This window comes from Anticarsia gemmatalis, chromosome 3, assembly GCF_050436995.1.
Source record: "Anticarsia gemmatalis isolate Benzon Research Colony breed Stoneville strain chromosome 3, ilAntGemm2 primary, whole genome shotgun sequence".
In the NCBI taxonomy this organism is placed as follows: Eukaryota; Metazoa; Arthropoda; class Insecta; order Lepidoptera; family Erebidae; genus Anticarsia; species Anticarsia gemmatalis.
The window spans coordinates 266,998-287,748 of NC_134747.1; the positions used below are offsets into that span (position 1 = coordinate 266,998).

General features: G+C 35.7%; 1 protein-coding gene across 3 annotated transcripts in view; it reads left to right on the top strand.

The window, feature by feature from the left end:
• The window catches only part of LOC142987129 (neuroligin-4, X-linked-like), a 122,040-nt gene extending 108,110 nt beyond the window's left edge, over positions 1-13,930 (top strand). For 2 of the 3 annotated variants that reach the window (XM_076135684.1, XM_076135685.1), the window contains 4 exons: positions 5,278-5,476; positions 8,036-8,166; positions 12,655-12,734; positions 12,986-13,930. In XM_076135684.1, the coding sequence (XP_075991799.1) occupies positions 5,278-5,476; positions 8,036-8,166; positions 12,655-12,734; positions 12,986-13,081 (506 nt within the window). In that variant the 3' untranslated portion in view covers positions 13,082-13,930. Of the gene's footprint in view, positions 1-5,277; positions 5,477-8,035; positions 8,167-12,654; positions 12,735-12,980 lie in introns of all 3 variants that reach the window. The other variant, XM_076135686.1, reaches the window with a different exon arrangement.
• The last annotated feature ends 6,821 nt before the right edge of the window (positions 13,931-20,751 follow it).

The window sequence follows — 20,751 nt, forward strand, 5'->3', positions numbered from 1 at the left end:
AACCATTTTGCCAAACCAACACTTGGCCAGCGTGGTGGACTCGGGGTCTAAATCCTTCTTCTTTCCTCAAAAAGGTCAGCCAAAAAATATGGCATGGAGACATACATGAGGTTTGAAATTATGGTATGTGACCGTATTTTTCGGCTGGTGATATTTGACCCAGGTACCTTATTTTATTTTAAAACAGCTGTAGTTTTAATGGTTGTAATGTCTCACACGTGTGTATAATAAACTGTGGTCTCGTATCCCACTGACCTCCCACGCTACAAAGTTTTTGACCGCAGCAACTCATATACCAATCGTAGCCAGTCGGCACTGTTACATAGAAATAGCTTAAATGAATTACGAAATTAGCTTCTATTTTAATCTTTAATTTGATTGAATCATAGTAAATTATCGAGGTACTAAAGTTGTTGACATCATATGTACCTAACACATTTTTTGTGTCAACATATGCATAGCTCTAAAGGTTTATTCTTCAACGCAAAATGAATGAATTTTACGTCCGTTAACCTCATTATTTTTACCTTATGCCGAATTCATAGATTTTCTCAGATCATAGCCAATATTTAGAAGACCATTAACGGTCAAACGTCAGATGTTTATTAAAAAAATATATTCTTTAAAACTAAAACTGTTAATGACGTAACGAATGTATTCCTTACAACTCTACCTTTACTTACAGGTAAAGCAACCTTACTCGTAATATTATTCATTAAGAATCTTACTTAACCAACTTTTTGATACAAACTTAATCACCCATCACACGAAAGACATAACCAACTGTACTCACAGATCAATATCGTTATCAAAAACGTCTTGAGATCGATCTCAGCCTCTACAAGTATATCGACCCACATCACTCGCAAACATCCTCATCCTTTACATCGAAGGCACAATTAACAATCAGCAAGTAGCCGACAAATCCAAGTGTTCAGGTACGCGTCCCATCTTGAAGTTTTCAAAGGGTAGTAATGAATAGTTGTAGGCACAAAGCTCGTGGCCCAAGTTGCCGCCGGTATAAAGGACGATTGTCAGGCCTGCCTCTCCCGGTATTGTGTGATAGGGCTGGGTATGTACTAGTTAGACAAGTGGACCAGTGATTGCGTGTTAAAGTTACTCTGTTTTATGTGTGAGTGACGTTTGTTTATATTGATAGATTTTGTAACTGAATCTACAAACTAGATTTTTTTTTAAATTGCTATTTTTATGTTTTTAAATGGATAACTGAAAAATATAACCAAGATTTTCAGTACTTTTTGCACACAATTATTGTATAATAGCAGACGTTTTGCGTAGACTGTACATGAAAACTTTTTAAAACTTATGCTCTACTCGTAGTAGTCATAGCATGTTGTTTAGGCAGCCTTCCTAAATAAATGGATACACAAAATATTTTCTAAAAACGAATCAGCTGTTCCTGAGATTACCAGCTTCATATTTTGTATAAATATCGTCCCCAATTTGTATTTCATATTACATTACAATTGATGCCGACTAAAATCATCCGCAAAAAAAAACTCGTCAATAAAACTTTTAATAAACCGTCTGCCAGCCCTGCGAGTATAACGGAAGCAGAACAAAGAGACCGCAGCAAACGTGCGGCACCTCACCCGTCGCGGCTCGGTTATCGACAGTTAACCCCTTCTTCCTTCACCACTACATATTTACCCTTTATCATATTTAACTGCTTTTCACGCCACTCAACCACCAAATACGCAGTCGACGGGTGTTCTTACAAAAACTTTGAGAAATATTTTCGATGTTTTAGATCTACTTAGCTAAGATTAGCCAGTCTTAGGGAAATAACTAGAGAGTATTGAAGGTCTAAAATTTCGTGTGTCTTTTACTTCAAATTAAGGCTATTGTCAGAGTATTCTCAAGTTCATACGGCCTTATTCTGCAGCGTGATTTACGCCCGAGTTTCTGAGTACGCTTAGCGGTAGTTTATCTATTCAACAGCGTTTTTTTACATGAGTTTAAACGGTAGTGCTCAGTGCAGTCGGCAAAATCAAGTATCGAAAGTTTGACATTTAAATTGTGCTGCAAAAATGCTACCTACGTAGCCCGCTAGAGACGCCAATCAGATTTTTGTAAAAAAGGTTTCGATAGCTGTCCGGTTGTTGATAGCCTATAGTAGTAGAAAACAGCGCTTGATCTGTCTTTCCAAGTAAAAAATAATACGTTTTTGTTCAATATATGTATTATGATGTATGGATTTGAATGAAGCAAAGGAGGTTCGTAAGGATCTTATATCTCTGCCTAAATATGGGAAGAAGGCGTGATTTTATGTATATGTGTGTTCAGAATAGTACGTGGTTATAACAAACTAGCTGACCCGCGCAACTTCGCTTGCGTCACCTAAGAGAATGAGTCAAAATTTTCCCCGTTTTTGTAACATTTTTCGTTGCTACTCCGCTCCTAATGACCGTAGCGTGATGTTATATAACCCTCCTCAATAAATGGGCTATCTAACACTGAAAGAATTTTTCAAATCGGACCAGTAGTTCCTGAGATTAGCGCGTTCAAACAAACAAAAAAACAAACAAACTCTTCAGCTTTATAATATTAGTACAGATATTAGGTCGGGGAAAAAGTCTTTTCGCATTATAGTATGTATGGTCTTGTAATAAAATCTCTTTGGCTTCAAGAATCACAAATGAGACACACGGTTCATTAGGTTTCTTTCAGTGGGCTCGTGAGATATCCAAATATCGAGCTGTTTTGTATAGATTTAAAGATTTTATTACAAGTTCATACATACTATAATGCGAAAAGACTTTTCCCCCGATATAATATATTGTATGCATTGTGAGTTAAACGTTTCAGGGAATATTCGACCATGATACCTTGTAATCTCCGCGTTACAGACTTGTAATCTAAGCTAGGCGTAGATTATAAGCCTAGATAGAACATGATATAGCAATTTCTAAGTAACTGTACATGAATCGCAGATTCGCAGCTTCGTGAATTAGCAGTCGTAGTTTTATGAATATAACGTTACGTGAAACAAATATAATGTATTCAATTTATATTTATTACAATCGTTTTAAAGAACACGAAATTTAAAGACCCGTTTCACCAACTTGTTCAGTTTTTCAGTATTACAGGCATCTAAATTAAAATAAATATTTAAATGAACTTTTTTTTATAATAACTTTTTAGAATGTTTAGCTACTTTATTACAAGAAAATAATGAATTTGTTTTATCTGTTTTGCAATGATTGTTTTATATTAATTTTCGTTTCTAAATCTTGCCTAGCACGTGTCACAAAAATTGGGGCATGGCATTACAATGTTTCTTATAGCTAGCAAATCAGTAAGTACTTAAATTAAACTTACTAGAATCTTTATTACACACGTGTATGTGAGTTCCTCCCACATTCCAGAGTGGATTATTATCCTTTTAATTGGTGTGGTTTACGAGTGAATTTTTAAACGAAGCCCTGTTTTAATTAACGCGGGTTTACAGGCGGACCCTGCTTATTGCTTCCTGAGAGCCCCTCACAGGATTATCCATGGAAAAGATGAGTTTAATTTATTTTACATCCCTTTATTAATAAATAATAATGACCTAGTTTTTATATGAACTCGAATTAATCCCGTAAATATATAGAAAAGCTAGCGGACGCGTAGGCGTAGTGAAACTGGGATTATTATATTTTAAACATCAAAATCTAATTTTAATAAATAATATCACCCACATGTCTTAATGAATCAGCCCTCAGACGGATATCTAGCATCTTTTAAAGGTTCTTATCGCTTTTCGCTTTATTTTGTCATATTGATGAAAGGGTGTCCTCTCGGAGTGAGAAAGGGTCAGGAATTGACTCCAGCACGCTGGCCTAGTTCTGAACTTTGCCTTCAAGAACTCATCTTTTATATAATCTTTTATATAAAAGATGTCAAGATAAATCCATACAAAATGGACCATAAATAAAATAAAATTCAATTGACATCAATTATTCATTAGAAATAATTCAAGCAGAATCATTAGCGTGATCTAATATAGTTGCCTGAATCTCAACAAATTATGTTAAGTGCTTTGAATATTTGAATATTATCAATCAAGTGCTAATATAATATTATTTTGGACAGTTATTAACAAAGATGATTGACATTATTCAACTGAATATACGAGATACACTGAACGTCTCACATTTGACTTCTGTTATAAGGGGAATAATGAACCAGGCTAACTGTTTGCAGCTTATAATTTGCTGCAAAATATAGGCGTCTTTGATTGGTGACAAAAATGTTGTTATAGTAAAAAACTGTATGTAATATTTAGTAAATTACTTAACTTTAAGCTATGTACAAAATTATAAGTGTTATAGCTTGAATAATACTATGAAGCTATTGACAGTAGGTACCATAAACGTGGGCGTTTTGGTATTTCCAACATGCTGTCCGCCCGACATGATTTATTCGCTTGTTCACAGCAAATATCGCAATATTTGTTCATGCTCTATCCGGTGCCATCCTTACCCTGTCTGTACAATAAATATACGCATACAACTAGCGACAAATATTCTGCTACATGTGACCACAGATTAAAACAAGCATCATTTAGTAGAGAATGTTTGATAAATTAAGTTTGATAATTAACATAACATTGCAGCCTAAAATAAGCTAAAAACGTAATAAACGTCCTTTTGTTTACACCTTCGGGCGTAACTTTTAACTAGAAATTTTATCAGAAAATATGTTTAAAAATGAAATGTCACAGCTAATTTAGATGAGCAGCCTAATTTCGTGTCTGTCTGGTAGGTTATGAACTAGATTATGTTTTAATAAAACGTATTTATGAATTAATTATAAACAACGTAAGTTGCTTGAATTACTTAGATATGACTTTCAAAGTGTCAAAGACAATTTGTGATAAACACCTTGATGTATGATTTCTTAACACAAAATTTAGATTAGTCACGCAATTTTACGCATCTTTTACGCAACTGTAAAATATATAAATGATGTAAGAGAATTGTATGACAAAATGTTACTCGTGCTTAAAACATGACTTAATTAAAAACTGAAAATGCCTAGTGTTAAACTAGTATAAAATAATATTAAACTAAATAAAATGCAGTAGTACTCAAATAATTCCCATATAATATTAAAATTTACAATTGGTATTCATAAACAATATGTTTACTTTGCCAAAACAAAAAGAAGATTAGAAATGCGCTATGTTAAGTAATGCTAATTATTTAATTATATTTTAATTTTCGCACACAGAATAAAAACAATAAAGAGGTATGTTTCTTTGTCCACCAGGTGAGATCTTCCCCGAGCTATATACAACGACAGCCACATTCGACGACGAGGAGGACAGCACAGAGGCTGAGGAGGACTCCTCAGAGGCCGAGGAGTGCGAGCCCTCTCCCTCACCGCGACCAGCTCTGTCAGCGCTGCCGGCGCCGCAACCCTCGCCGAAGGAGGACTCCTTGACCAATATCGACTCACAGTATTATAGGTGAGAAGAATAACGAATTTATTTGGCTGAATTTATTTATTTCTTATAGCTAATGATGATAGATTTTTGTTGGTTTAATTCAGTAGGCGTGATAATTGCGTTTAACTGGAAATAATATAATAATACTACATAAAGTTAATCCATTTTTATTCCGATGCGGTGCATGGATCTTTCCTCGTAAAGTGAAGAGTTCGCAAAAGAAACAAACTGATACAAACCACTTGAAACAAATACAAAATATCGACAAAACACTCAATTGCTGTTAAAAATATTGTAAAAACAGCGCGAGTGTAAACACAAATGTAACTTTTGCTTGTAGCGGAATTTATTAAAATCACAATACGTACAGACTTGAACAATACGCTGAAATTGTTCCAACAAAGAACGTTTCTGTGAATACTCTCAATTCCAAGATATCGATTGGAGTTTAAAACGTGCTTCCAATATTTAATCCTATAATACCGTAGAGACGTCTGAACAACGTGAACTTTCAGTCGTCGCGCCATTTAAATCCTCCGAACATCTGCTCTGTAGTTTCAGAAACTGACTTGTACAGAACCTGAAACATAAAGTGTGGAGCACAACGCCGTTTCATTCCAACTCCAGTTGTACGTTTTACCGTTGAATTATGGATCACCCTCAGTTTGTTATATCTTCTGCTAACAGAGCTTTAAAACGGAATTATTTACTCGAAACGCTTGAATACACTCCAGAAATAAACGTTTATTTACACTGAGACCGAACGTAGATAGCGCACACGACGCGCCGCGGGCGCCCGACGTCGTGACTCTGCAAGATGAAATTTCGCGGTCCAATTAGGACACAACATTATGTGTAAAGAATATGAGAAAAAGTGAAAGGAGCGACATCCGGGGAATACTGAGAGCTGCACAAAACTCGTAACAACGTTTTCTGTAATAAGATAAAAAGTGACGAAACAAGAATTCGCCTTTCGAAGAGAGCCTCTATCTCTGGGGCACTGAATGGTTGAACGAGGGTCCCCGAACACCGAACTGAATGTACCTCCATATATATCTATACAATAGTGAGGCAACTCGAGTAGCGTTCGCTGCGTCATTAAGATGTTGATCCGTTTCTGAAGTCCCCTTCTGTAGTTTGGCTCTCAAGTTTTTCTTTAGGCTCCAAACTTCAAACAACACTCGAAGTTGGAACAAAGTTTCACAGAGACATTCTGCTCTTCGCGTACATGTTTTTATCATAGCTGAAGTTAGTTTGAAACAGCAGCCACTCCATTGGATGTTTTGAAAAACTTTAGCCTAGTGTCAAAACTTGAGTCCGTCTTTGCATCACAATGCATTGTATTCAGAATTTAATAACGAATATTGAAAAAGTTTCCTGAAGCCCCAGCGCGGTTTAAGTAAACATGTTATCGCTCAAGTCAAAGCCGGTAAACTGATACCTCGTAAGACAAACGAGCAGCCAATCAATTTAATCTTTGACACCGAAAACCGCTTGAATAAAGATCAGAATACCAAAAGCATTTCCTGGGAACGTTGTTAAATTTCCGTAACATGCAAATTCCCGGGCGACGGACGCGCGGCGGACTGGCGGCGGACCGGCGGCGGCTCGTCTTGCACTCACCTGAACCGCACCGGCGCGCCGCCGGACGACTAAACAAGATTGATCGCAGCATTTTGTAGCGAGACTCGTAATCTCGCTAATGTGTTTACTTACCTGTTTACCTTCCTGAATTCTGTCTTCTTTGTCTCGCAAATAATGTCTTAATGCTCGCCCCATTTCTCAGAGGCTTTTTCCCCCAGACAACTGGGTACTACTGATAATGGTAATGGATGGCACCGAACTTCGGACTGAATTAACCGGACTACGCGTCACTCCGCAAATAATGATAGTAATATTTCAACCGGCTCGCGGTACTCATATTTTTGTGACGAAGTTGAGGTTGATGTAACCAAATTTATGCATCACCCTTGAGATTCTTAAGGACAATTTGAAATTCTGAGATGCCCTCAATATTTCGAGTTTCTTTTTTGCCGGAATAAGAAATTATGATATCTATTATTGCTTCCTTTATATAAAGCTCGGAGGCTGATGTTTTCTTAATTATATTTTCAGCGAGTCTTCGCTGTATATTTTTTGGTTATTCGCTGACGCTTTTAGGATCAGAATAATCTTGTCAAAAATGTAATACAAGCTGATATTTTACAGTTTATTATTCGTGGCAGTGCGAGACTATTACTTTGTGTTTGAATGTTCCGTCACGTCTAGAAGTGGTTACCGACTAACTCGGGGGGAGACTTGAGCTATCTGCGCGCACTTACAAAGGCTGCTCTGGCATGTCAAGTAGTTTCAACCATGATACCACTCCACGCAACTGAAACTGCAGAGCACTTAATCTTACTTATTTTAATCTTTGGCGCGTTTCGTTTCTCAAACATTTTAAACAAAACATTTTTGCTAAATCATACAGTTTCAGATAAGAATAAAAAAATCACCAAAATGTCCATGAAAATGTATACGTTAACCATACATAACAGAGACCAAAGAAGATGTTACTATCACAAATATTCTCTTCCACAGTTATACAGTAGCTCTGGGAGTGACGGTGGGAGCCGGCTGCTTCCTGCTGGCGCTGAACGTGCTCGTCTTCGCCGGCATCTACCTGCAGCGCGGCAGACGGAGGACGGCTCATCGAAGACCGAGGAGAGAAGGTATGAGTGAAAATTCACATTATTCTCATAGTTATTATGGTGTTGTCTATGTGAAAAATATTAGTGGCTACTTTGAATTCAGTAGTTATTGTGAACGGAACAAGTTATGTGTTTCTTAATTGTGGCCAGTACGATTCGTTCAAGATGCATTACGATAATAGACGTTCAAAGCCTTTAACAAAAATATTTTTCATCAAATCGATTCGAAAACACCTATGTGTTGTCGAATCTATACTAATATTATAAAGCTGAAGAGTTTGTTTGTTTGATTGTTTGTTTGTTTGTTTGAACGCGCTAATCTCAGGAACTACTGGTCCGATTTCAAAAATTCTTTCAGTGTTAGATAACCCATTTATCGAGGAAGGTTATCCATACTAATATTATAAATGCGAAAGTAACTCTGTCTGTCTGTCTGTCTGTCTGTCTGTCTGCTACTTAATCAAGCCTAAACTACTCAACCAATTTGCATGAAATTTGGTATGGAGATATATTGATACCCGAGAAAGGACATAGGCTACTTTTTACCCCGGGAAAATATCTCATTCCCAAGGAAAATAGCGACAATCGGAAGAAACCGCTCTACCGCTTTTTATGGTTGCACTGGCGCTTTCACTAGATGGCGCTACTGGCAATATTAAATCCGAATAAGTAAGCCTTCATTTGAGGTTATACTCTTTCGAATTGATATTATTTTGAAATAGTTTCCACTAAATATTTCGTATTAGTTATAATTTTTTTTTTTAATATTCTTTTAAGTAGTTTTAATGACATTATTTTTGTATTTCATATTAATATTATACACATTTAGTGGTATTTGGTAGAATTTCGTGTTAGTTCAATTGTATATTCTTTTAAGTAGTTATGAGTATTATATCATAGTATATGGTCACCCATCCACGGAACAACCTCGGCAATCATAGCTTAACCTTAAAGATGGATGAGCGCGGTTGTTACTTAGCTACGAGGTTCTCTAATCTATACATATATTATAAAGCTGAGTTTGTTTGAACGCACTAATCTCAGGAACTACTGGCTCGAATTGAAAACATATTGTGTTGAATAGACCATTTACCGAGGAAGGCTATAAGCTATATAACATCACGCTTCGGCCAATAGGAGCGGATTAGCAACGAAAATTGTTACAAAAACGGGGTAAATTATGACCCATTCTCTCTTATGTGACGCAAGCGAAGTTGCGCGGGTCAGCTAGTAGGCTATATATCATCACGCTACTGCTAATAGGAGCAGAGTACCAGTAAAAAATGTTTCGGAAACGGGAAAATTTTGACCCATTCTCTCTTATGTGACGCAAGCGAAGTTGCGCGGGTCAGCTAGTAACTTGATAAAGGGATCCCTACTGCAATAATTAAACGAAATATTTTTGCAATAGAATATAGAGAACCTGTTGATCGATAGTGTAAGAACACACCTCAGCTAACCTTTGAAAAATTGACCTATCATATAGTTTACAAAAAAGACATGTGTAAGAAGGAAGGAAGACATAAGTGCGAACAATACAAATTATAAAGATTATCACAAACTTTCACTAAGCACTTACTATAATATAGTACATAACTCACCAAACTTCTTAACAAAAACGATATTAAACTCTAATATTTTCAAATTTATTAAACAAAAGATTTAAAACTAAAACTCTAATATTTTCTAGAAAACTTTCAAAAGACCGTGTCGGAAAGTTCTGTATGAATTTCAAATAATATAAACATGAAGCAGTGAAGGGTGACGTTTTATTTGAAAGCCTATAAAGTGATGTCAAGTGGTTATCTTTCCGAGCCAGCGGCACGTGTTGATACCGGTGATGGCTTCTTTCTTATTGTGTGAAGACAAAACTCGTGAAAATAACTGTTTACTTGTCATCGATGTTTATTACTGGTGAAAAATAAATAAATGTTTATGAATGTGAGGCGGTTTCTTACCAATTTTGGTTATCGACTATCCGTATTTTGCAGAAATTATTTTGTTCAAGTAATTTTAAATGTCAAACGCTCATTAATCAGCAATCTCATTAATTGAAGTAAATCGCGTTTTTAATTATGTCATTTTTTAATTATGTAATTGTAATTTCTAATATTTATGGATTATTTTGCATTTTTTCTTAATTTTTTATCATGAGTATCCATATATCTTAAACTTGTGTATATGTGGTAATAGTGTGTAATAGTGGTTTAAAGTAAAGAAAGAGGTTCTAAGTGCAAATGAGAAGCATATTTTTCATGTTTCTCTACTTTCATTGTTTGAAATAACTGCAAAAAACATGAATAATAATTTGAGACTACTTCCCCAGATTTTTTTACTTCCTGACCGTGTACTTTACAAACGTCGAATACAAAACAAAAAACAAATCACCCTCAATAGATTATTCTTAAGGCTTAACTTCCCAAAAAGTCGGAGTAAATAACCATTCCATTCCCAATGCAAATGTACTACATATTCACAATGTATATGAACACACTTAAGTAGAATAAAGAACTGACCCACGTTTTGTTTATTCATGGGACCTTAACTAAAAGGGCTCAGATGGATTGTGGGAGCCGTAGATGCCCTTTAGGGATTTTAATCCTTAACCACAACACAGCGGTTTAGGAGGATGCGGCACAAATACTCTGTATTGGGACAGTATTGTGAATGTTGGTTCGGTTTGAGTTTATTTTCTGGACCATCTTTGAAATACTTTTGTTCGTTGAATTTGTGCCTTCTAAAATTAATATTCTCGTAATGTTTGTTAGTGTTTTATTTCCCGATTGAATATCAATACAATCGGGAAACAAATTGCATATTACTTGTAATGATTCTGTTTTACCTCTTAAAATGTATTTTTTTGGGTGACAGTTGTTGTTGGTATACTAATGTAACTAAAAGGAAATATTATTAAAACTTAACACAAAATAGTAACAAACAAATGCAGTAACTTTATTTAATGTTAAGTGATACTTAAAAACATTTCTGTCGTTTTGATGAAAAGACCAATACTATACGATGATTAAAAGTTGCTTAAAGTTGAAAGGAATTTTTGCATTCGACTGTTAATTGTGTAATGGTCTATGAGTCAAAAATACATACATAAAATAACGTCTTGTCCTCAAAGCCATAGGCAGAAACCAAGGGACGCCACTTGGTAACATCCTTACAAATTTCTTGTTTGCACAGAGGTCTAAGACAAAATTTCAAAAACATGATTCAAATTGCCTACATTAACCATTTTTATAACTAATCATGGTTCAGATACGCCATAACTCTTGGACTTGTTACTATAAACTCGGTCCCGTACAACGGAGCGCAGTAAACATCGTGAGTAATGCCTCCACTTTGTTATTCAAAGCGGAGCCTGTGATACGTCTCATAGTATTGACTGTACACTGTTCCTGCTTAGAGTTATTGTTGTAAGGATATGTATGAAATGTATTGTAGAAAGAAAATCTTTACCAGGTTAAGATGATCTTAGTTAAAGACTTACTGGAATGCGTAGAGTCATCGGAAAAATATGATGTGTCAATTCAGGCCTTAAACAACTTTAGCCTAATTTTATCACAACCTATTTGGTAGTTTTGCATGAACTAATACGGATACCTTGTAATAGCTTAAAACTTAATTTTGATAAATTACAGTTATTGAAGGATACTCACAAAATAGTCATAATAAATATGAATAAAATTATGTATTGCACAACATTTCACAATCAAGTCCTTTTTGTATAAAAACATAAAGCTTCTTGTCTTCGAGAACAAAATATTCTCCAAGCAGTTTAGCTTCATTTAGAAGTAACACAATAAAGCGACAGTAACCCTCTTATACGTCTATTCGCAACGTCGAGAAGACATAGGACAACCGCAAGTTGGTATTATTTTACGAGCTGCAGTGGCCATTCGACACGATTGGCTTAGTTTCCACGCCCATAACGTATCTGGACGTGTCAGTCGAGGCGCCGACACACATAAAATTTATTAGAGACATTCGCAACGATTTATCTGCGGCGTGTGAGCTCCCATATACCGGCCCGCTGCACTTCCTACATCGAAACTCGAAGATTTCAAATATTACACAGTTATTTCCAGTTCAAAAGAGAATTTCAGAATTTCCATTCGAGTGTCTTTTCAGTGTATTCATGAGAGCTGTCGTTATTCTGCGGTTTTCGTTTCCACTTTTATTGCTAGACTACTGGAATGTGGTTTCAATATGTGTCGTATTTTCACGCCATTGCAGATTGCTATATTTTTCATTTTACCTTTTATTTCTTCGAATTGGGGTCAGTGGATTGCCGGCGTATTTCTGGAAAAGCAACGGTGACCCAAAAACAGAATACAGTTCTGAAAATCGGGTTCAGCTTAATCAAAAATTTACTAATTCATCCATCATGAAAGAATCTTTGAACAAGGATTATATGCACCTTTTTCTTTTCGTAACAAAAACCATTTTATATCTCTTTTATTGAGAATAACTTTGTACTGATCATAGTTTTTTTTTGTGCAGGTAGTTGCAGCAGCCGCAGCGGAGGATCTCTCAGCAATGAACCAGCCTCCATCACGTCTCCACGCAAGAGCACGCTCAAGGTAACCATATTGTTTGGTTCATCAACTGAGCTGAAAGAACACTAGATGGCTAGGGACTTGACTTTGAGTAATATAATAATAACAAGGATAAGCAGAATTAATAGGTAAATTAACATGTCAAACTCTTATCATCTTTTATGGAAAATTTTGTTACCTTACTAAAAGCTCTTACGAAGCCCAAAATTAATAAATATATATATTTTTTTATCCTAAGAGCCCAACTAACATGTCGTTCGATTTCCACAGCGCAGTTGCGAGTCAGAACTAAAAGAGAGACCGGTCACAGGCGTGCAGCCTCCAAAAAAACGCGTCCAGATCCAGGAGATATCTGTCTAGATGACTTCTGAACCCTCAGGACTATGCTGCTGCTGTACTGGCTCCAGGAAATAGGAATATAGGACTTAGGTTTAAGGGAGAAGTGTGTGGTGACGTGTGTTGTGGAAAAGGGACCCAAATAGTGAAATCTCTGCGACAGAAAGGGACACCAGGACCCATGTCTAAAGTGTTTGATACTTGTGTTTGAACTGTTCTACGATCAAGTGGTAGTGTGCGCGCTATAATGACGTCATGTGGTTAAGATGACTAGTGAAATGCGAGATAACCTCGGATGAGTGAAGACCACGCTCGGTCAATCACCTATGTTATATGCATGCTATATTTACGCGAGTAAACGGCTCGATATCTCTCTTAGTGACGGAATACATTGCCGGTTTACAGTCAACCTACATTCCATTTGTGAAGTCATTCCGTAATGGATGCGAAATCTATCGATTTGTTTGATACGTGATAGGTTTTTTGGTACGACGGTCTGTTCTACCATATATCTACCTCCTGACCAATTTAATGGTTTAGTACTTTTTCACAATTATGTTTGAGTTAACTTTTATATAGTCTACTTGAGTGTTTAGACCAGTCTGTTATCAAATGTTTCTATATTATGTGATAGTTGGTATATAAAGGAATTAATATTTGAGTTGTGAACTCTTTTAGTATTATTTGTAAAGACTTGTTACTTAATGTATGTATATAGACCGAAATATACATCTATAGATAATTTTTGAATTGTGAAGCGAAGCCGTATGACGAACTCTGTATATAAATACTAATAGTTTCTAATTATATAACATTGTAAATATTAGATCGTCGTGAATATCTGTGAACTATGATGAATTTATCATCTATGAAAAGAGGTTTTAATAAAGACCATTTTTTCCTGAAAATGTGATTTCATTTTTGACCCAAGATTTTTCACCAACGTACCTGAATAAATTTCAAAATATGAGTCCTCTGAGGCACAACCCTGCAAAAAGTGTGTAATACTCAACACAAAAGCGTGTTGCAGCTTTCACACAATATTTTTCTTTACCGTACAGAAAAAAAAAAACCAAAAACATATTTCATATATTCAACCAACAGGCTACAGTCTACCACTATGTCTTTATTATCTGAAGTAGGCCAAACACATAATACTAGTTGTTGCGTCTTGAGGTAACCTAAACTCCCCAAGGACAAGCTTGTACAATTAATGGCGCCGTACAAAGCCCCGGGCCTAGTGTTCCCGAGCCCTATAGGCTTTTAGGCTTTTTTTTAAGACTAGCCTATGCATGTGGGGCTACAGCGGGATAAAAGCCTAAAAAGTCTTTTAGGCCTTTAGGCTAGGCCTTTTTCATAGCCTTTTTTTGTCCACCCGATGACTATAGGCTTTTAGCCTTTTTATAGGCTAGGCGCATATTAAAAAGGCTTGAAAGGCCTTAAACCTATATAGATTTTTCGTCCTTTAGGCTAGGTCTATTTTATTTATTATTCGAGTATAAAGTATAATAATCGTAAACTTAATGTTACGATTTAAAACCGCCCTTATGTCGGGGGCATAAGCGTTTACTTTGAGTGTCTGAGTATTAACCGTACATTGGGCGAGCGCGTATTTGATCTTACTCAAGCAATTTTTCATTTCAGTTTTCATTTAATTTGAAAATAAATACAATACAAAAATACTTGTTTAATTCATACTAAGCCATAACCTGAACAATACATATAGCCTTATAATAAGCCTACTACTCGAAAAATACTTCAGTCGGAAATAAAGCCTAAAAGGCTATTTAGGCTTTTTTAAACCTATAGGCTTTTTAATATGAGTAGCCTTTTAAACACCTAGTAGGCTTTTTAAAATGAGTGGCCTTTTAAAAGCCTAGTAGTCTATCATGGCCATAAAAAAGAACTAATAGGCTTAATTTTAGGCCTAAAAGCCTATAGGCCTCGGGAACACTACCCGGGCCTATGAATAAAGCAATATACAAACAAATAGTTCCATTATAAGTACTAATAGTCACTAAAGAGACAACATTCTCATGATTTACAATTTCAATTAGCAACAAATCTGAACAACATTTCATAAAATAATTAAAAGCCATTTAAAATAATTTCGTAGCGCACTGATGGTATTTCAGATAAATAGCGTCATAATTAATTTCCAAGCGAAGGTTATCGCAAATCGCGGCGCGGAGGTGACTGCGCACAAAACCTTAAATTGTTACCTCCGAGCAAAAGTTTTAATACCCCGAGTCGTAAGTTGAAAAATTGCGAACTCCTACCAACAACATTATACTGATCTTTATTGTACAGTATTTTCAACCCCCACCTTACACCCCCGCTTTATTATCAGTGTTCGAACTTTTATGCAAGATATCCTTTAAAAAATTTGATAAATCGTCCAAACGCCGTGATAATAAAATTCGGTTAAAACAGGCCCGCACTCGGGAACGCAATCTTGCCCCCTAATTTATTTCAAAGAGAAAATACTGGCGAAAAAAGTGTCACAAACATTCTAAAATAAACATTTGATTTAGCATACAAATTGCTGAGAAATCTGTGTTTTAAATTGGGACGAGAACTGGAGGGTGTGTTGGGGGCAGGACGATGGTGAGGCGAGGCGACGTGGCGGGCACGGCGCGGGCACGCCGCGGCCACGCTCGTTGCGGACAGGGGAGAATATGGCGTGGCTCCACGATGAAGTTAGTGATTCAACGACCTAGAAGAGTTTCCGAGCGCAGGATAAAGATATGAATCTCCGCCAGAGATAAACTTTGTGAGTTTTTCTTTTTTGAAAGTGTACTTAATCTATAAAGCCTTGAACCTTTTGAATAATTTTCCTGAACGCGCTCCCTTAGGGATTTTATTATTATAATATTTTTTATTCGGACCGTATTTATTTTCCGCTTTTAGAGGTGAACTAGATTTTGAAGATAAGGATATAATATTTGTCAGTGATATTTTTATGCCATTTTTGTTAACGAGGGTCGGAAAGGTTTTAGAGATATTGGAAAGACGTTTACCTGTTGTAAATAAGACCCCGGATAATGCATTTATTTTTAAACGCGTAGATAATATTATTACTGAGTGATTTAAGTAGGATACCGTTTTTGTATAATTTGTAGCTATAAAGGCCGTTTTAAATATTCCTAAAAATCCCAGCCGGGAAACTTTCAAAATATTGAAGTTAAAATCTACTAGGAAATCGTTGGAAAACTACTGTGCATGTACTGTGATATTTCAAGGATATTTTTTAAATCTCGAAAGTGATTTGGAAAATTCAACCTGGGTTTTTGAATAATATTCTAGCTACAAGGTTTCATTCCACTTGATTGCTTTGGTACGGTACTTCGGTACTTCGTGTAAATCATTGGATTTAAAAGCACTATGTTGTAATACTACGATCCAAAAAAAGCACAAAACTTTTAACCTGATTTAAAAGCAATAACTTCACACAAGAAAACGAACAGATTTTGGGAAATTTTCCCCAAAAAATCCGTGCACAATTTGGCGTCACCCCGTACGCGGGGAGTTTCCAGTCGGTGCCTGCATCGCGGCACAAAACGTTCAACTTTGATTACTCACGGCGCATACAGCGCGAACAAATGGCTGGCTTTATTAAATTCACAAACAAAGCGGGCCTTAGCCAGGGCCGAACTTGCGAACCACCATTGTTTTAACTTTACACCTGCTTCTTATTCCATTAAGTAGATCGGTAAATCCACTTTTGGTTAAGTTAGTACCAGCAGCAGAAAAAGTAGAAAATATTAAGTATTTTAATATGTTTCAATACGTCATTATAAGATAATATGATACCTTGGAAACACAAACATCCTTGAAACGAGTTATTATAGTTTATATAATATTTAAGTTCATTTAAAATTCGGAACTAAATAAATAAATATACATAATTACTAAAAGGCAACTCACACCTGGTTTGTTGATTAGAGCTTGTACTATAAATAAACGTATATATTTGTAAAAACATTCTTAAATAGTTTTTTTTCAACATGGTTCAAAATAGATTCTCGTGGTCATCACATAAATATTTGTCTCGGGTGGTATTCGAACCCACCACACGCGGCGCTACGGTTGCTGAAGAATGGTGACAACGTCAACCACTGCGCTAAACGTGCAGAAATATGAAGTCTTTTTGAATTCTGTAGATTAACATTACCATCAATTAATTTTCCTTATCCAGAATTCATAGATTAGCTCTGACCACAAGCCAAAGTCCTTTCAATACAACATTACTCAAGCTTTAATCGAAGAGTGCAGTTAATTTATGATGGTGCGAGCGAGAGGTCCGAGGGGTGAGGGAGACGGGGCCATCATCAATCATACCGCCCGCGATGAGATTCCCAACTTGATTCAGTTGAGCTTGAGAACCGTTCATCCCCTTATTTACTCGTGATTAATTTTGTTCTCAACAATTTATTGTTTCTACAATAACTGAATTTTAGTTTACTGTAGCTAATAAAATGTGGGTTAGCTTATTTATTTCCAATCTTACCAATTTTTTACTATTTTTTCGAACCTTTTGGACCTCTCAAGCCTCAAATTCAATTCCTCAATCGAGTAAAGGTTATTTTATGTACCTATTTTGCAGTTTTACATAATTTTGTGAGTAAATAACATACCTGTTAAAACCTAACACTGATAACACTTCTCCTATTAAACACACTATTTATATACACTTCATAGAACCAAAAAATGCTTTAAAACATAGAGTCAAAATGTGGTTTCACTCGACTACATATTACTAGTTTACTTACTTAAAAAAGGATAAAATAATAACTTATGGTGGCAAATAAATACAACAGTTTTGGTATCAGTTTTCATCAACATGACAATGAATTCGACAGCAACCACGCATAAGGTCGGAACACCATTTTCATCGAAAATCCAATTTATGTACTATCGTAATGACGGGTATGAGTTTAACAGATTCCTGAAATCAGAATAGTAAAATTACTTTTAATTAACGAGTTTCATTAACGCATATGGTCGTATATTTTGAAAGTTACCGCGCATACGGTAGCATTTTGATGTACGACGATATGCGTTACGTTATTGGTTCGCGCCTGACCAATCACAGTCAGTTACCGCCGTCGTATGTCACTGACGGCGCGTGCGATAAAGTATTTTAAGTAAATAAGTAAACCATAAGAACTTTGATGTGATTTATGTTGTAATATCTATTATTATTATATATAATCAAAATGAACAACCTACGGTCATCAAGAATTTTAAAATTAGCACTTAATGACAATAATAAGATAACCTCCAATGAAATCCGTCGAATCGGTAAGTTTTGGTTGATATTTGATTGTTTAATTATGAAACACTCTAAATGATAACGCAATACAAAGTTGTTAAATTAGATATTTTCTAACGTTTAAGTAGTTCTTTTGATATTTATAATTTTAAGCTAGTCCCGCGCATAACGTCGTAACATTATAGTTACGACGTTATGCGTTGTTCATTTCTGAAAGTTAGGGGTCGTAACTAATACTTACCTCTGTATGCGTCGTTATGTAATAACGAAATCTCAATAACAATAGTCGTATCTAGAACATACGACGTTATGAATCGAACTATATATTAAATAAGACTTTATGACACTATGTATTTGCTAAAATTATGAATAAATTAAATATTTTGAACCATTTTTATTTGCTGTAGTGGTTATTGAATTGTTATTATTATTTTTTAGAACCTGTCCAAGGTAAATTCGGTCATAATTGGAATTTGTACGAGTCAATGGTTGAGATATCGCCAACAAGGAGCGGTAATTATAATGATGCCAGGAAAAGTTCAAGAGATACGATTGGCATTAAATGATTTATATAATACTCGCTCAGTTCAAGATGTAATACAACCCAACTAGCACACAAGCTGCTTATACAGTCGTTATACAGCCTGATAGTAACATAAGAGTCGTTCAAATGCTGTACAATTTTCTATAAGTTGTATGGTAGCTATTTAAAAAACCCTTTAACAGCTAGGCGGGACAGTAGCCGTTTAGTAGGAAACTAATGACTTACAGTGATATATGAGTATGTTACATGCGTCGCTAGACAGTCTAGGGAAGTATAACTGAGTTAATGGAGTCTTCTATAACACCGTTAAATGTATAAGGGTACTTTAGGAGATAAAGGAGTTTAAAACGGAGTTATGCGTTGCTTCTATAGCGCTCAAGAGCGTAACTAAGCTTTTTGTAATGCCCTAGGTTATATAACAGATTTTTTCAGGGCTAGTGTATTACTCATCTATAAAAGAGTTGCGTAGGTCTTTAATAGCGCCTTGAGCGTTATATCAGATATTTATGTGGCTTCTGTACGGCAAATAAATGTATAAGATATCATTCGAAACATTTTTACAGCCACAGGGATTACAAAATTATGTTAAAGCACCCAAAGCGTTTTAATAGCATGAACTATCGCTCTTGTAACTATACATCTATAACCGAGTAATATACCTTTATAATAGAGCTCAAAGTTATTTTATTTAATATTTACATATGTAGGTGAAGTGGTGGTTCAGTCTGTCAACTGTTTTCAAAGAATCATACTATAAATTGACTTTCAAACTATTTTAATATTCAACGACTGACCCCTAAAAGTACAAGTAAAACGCTAGCATGCGACCAAAACAGTTATATTGAAGCACTCCTATGCCACAACTGCAAAACCTTGAAGTCTACAACAGCAAACACTAGAGCCTTTTAACAGCTTAAGCCGCTAGAGCAGATGTAACTAACTCTGAGAGCTGCTTGATCGAGACGCCATTACAGCATTTGGTAAACATATCATTCCAACACTTGTTGGAAGCAGGAACCAATCACTGGATCGAGCTACATCAACCCCGGGTCCTCTCCACAGATCGTCACTATTACTCCAGGATAGTACGAGAAGCTGTTGAAATCAAAAAACAGACTAATTTCAACCGTGAAGAGGGATACCGTTTATCATCTACGTGGAATCCTGTCATCAGCAAGTGCAGCCGTCGCCGGGATGACGTAACGCGCCAGTGTAAAGACGTCGTTAGTGTTGTGTGTCGAAGTACCGACAATTCCGAACAATGTACACTAAGTGAAAACCAAGTGAGGGTAGGCGTCGAAACTCGCGCCGCAAGAAGACGACGCTTAGCAGCCACATCAGTCAGCTCGTGACCACGGTCGTTGTAATGCGATCGAAACGTCGGGCAGCAAATAAGGTATCCTAACCTTTAAATTTTCAATCGCGTATAAGACCCTGCATTATAATATTATATCTTTTGAGGTTATAACGATCTTTTGAAGATCATATAAATCTATACCCTGGTAACGTTAACATATTTAAAATCATTTTTTGAATTTTAATTGTAAAGCACTGAGTGCACATAAAGCTGAAGGCATAATTTTGACTGATTATTAGATAAGTCCAAAATAAATAATAATTAAAGACTGATTATATTTTAAGCAAAACTGTTATTTTTATGTTAGTGGAAAATAGCTTAAAGATGTCGTCCAAAAAATATTTTTATCTTTTATAACCATGATACGAGTGATTTATTGTCTGATACAATATAACAATACTTAGGATTCCTTTGGCTGTTTATGTTATTCAACGTTAAAGTTATCTACCTCAAATCATGACTCAGGTCTAAAACTTAATATTATGACTTACCCTCAAATTTCGGTTGGTAATTGTGAATTAATAATAAA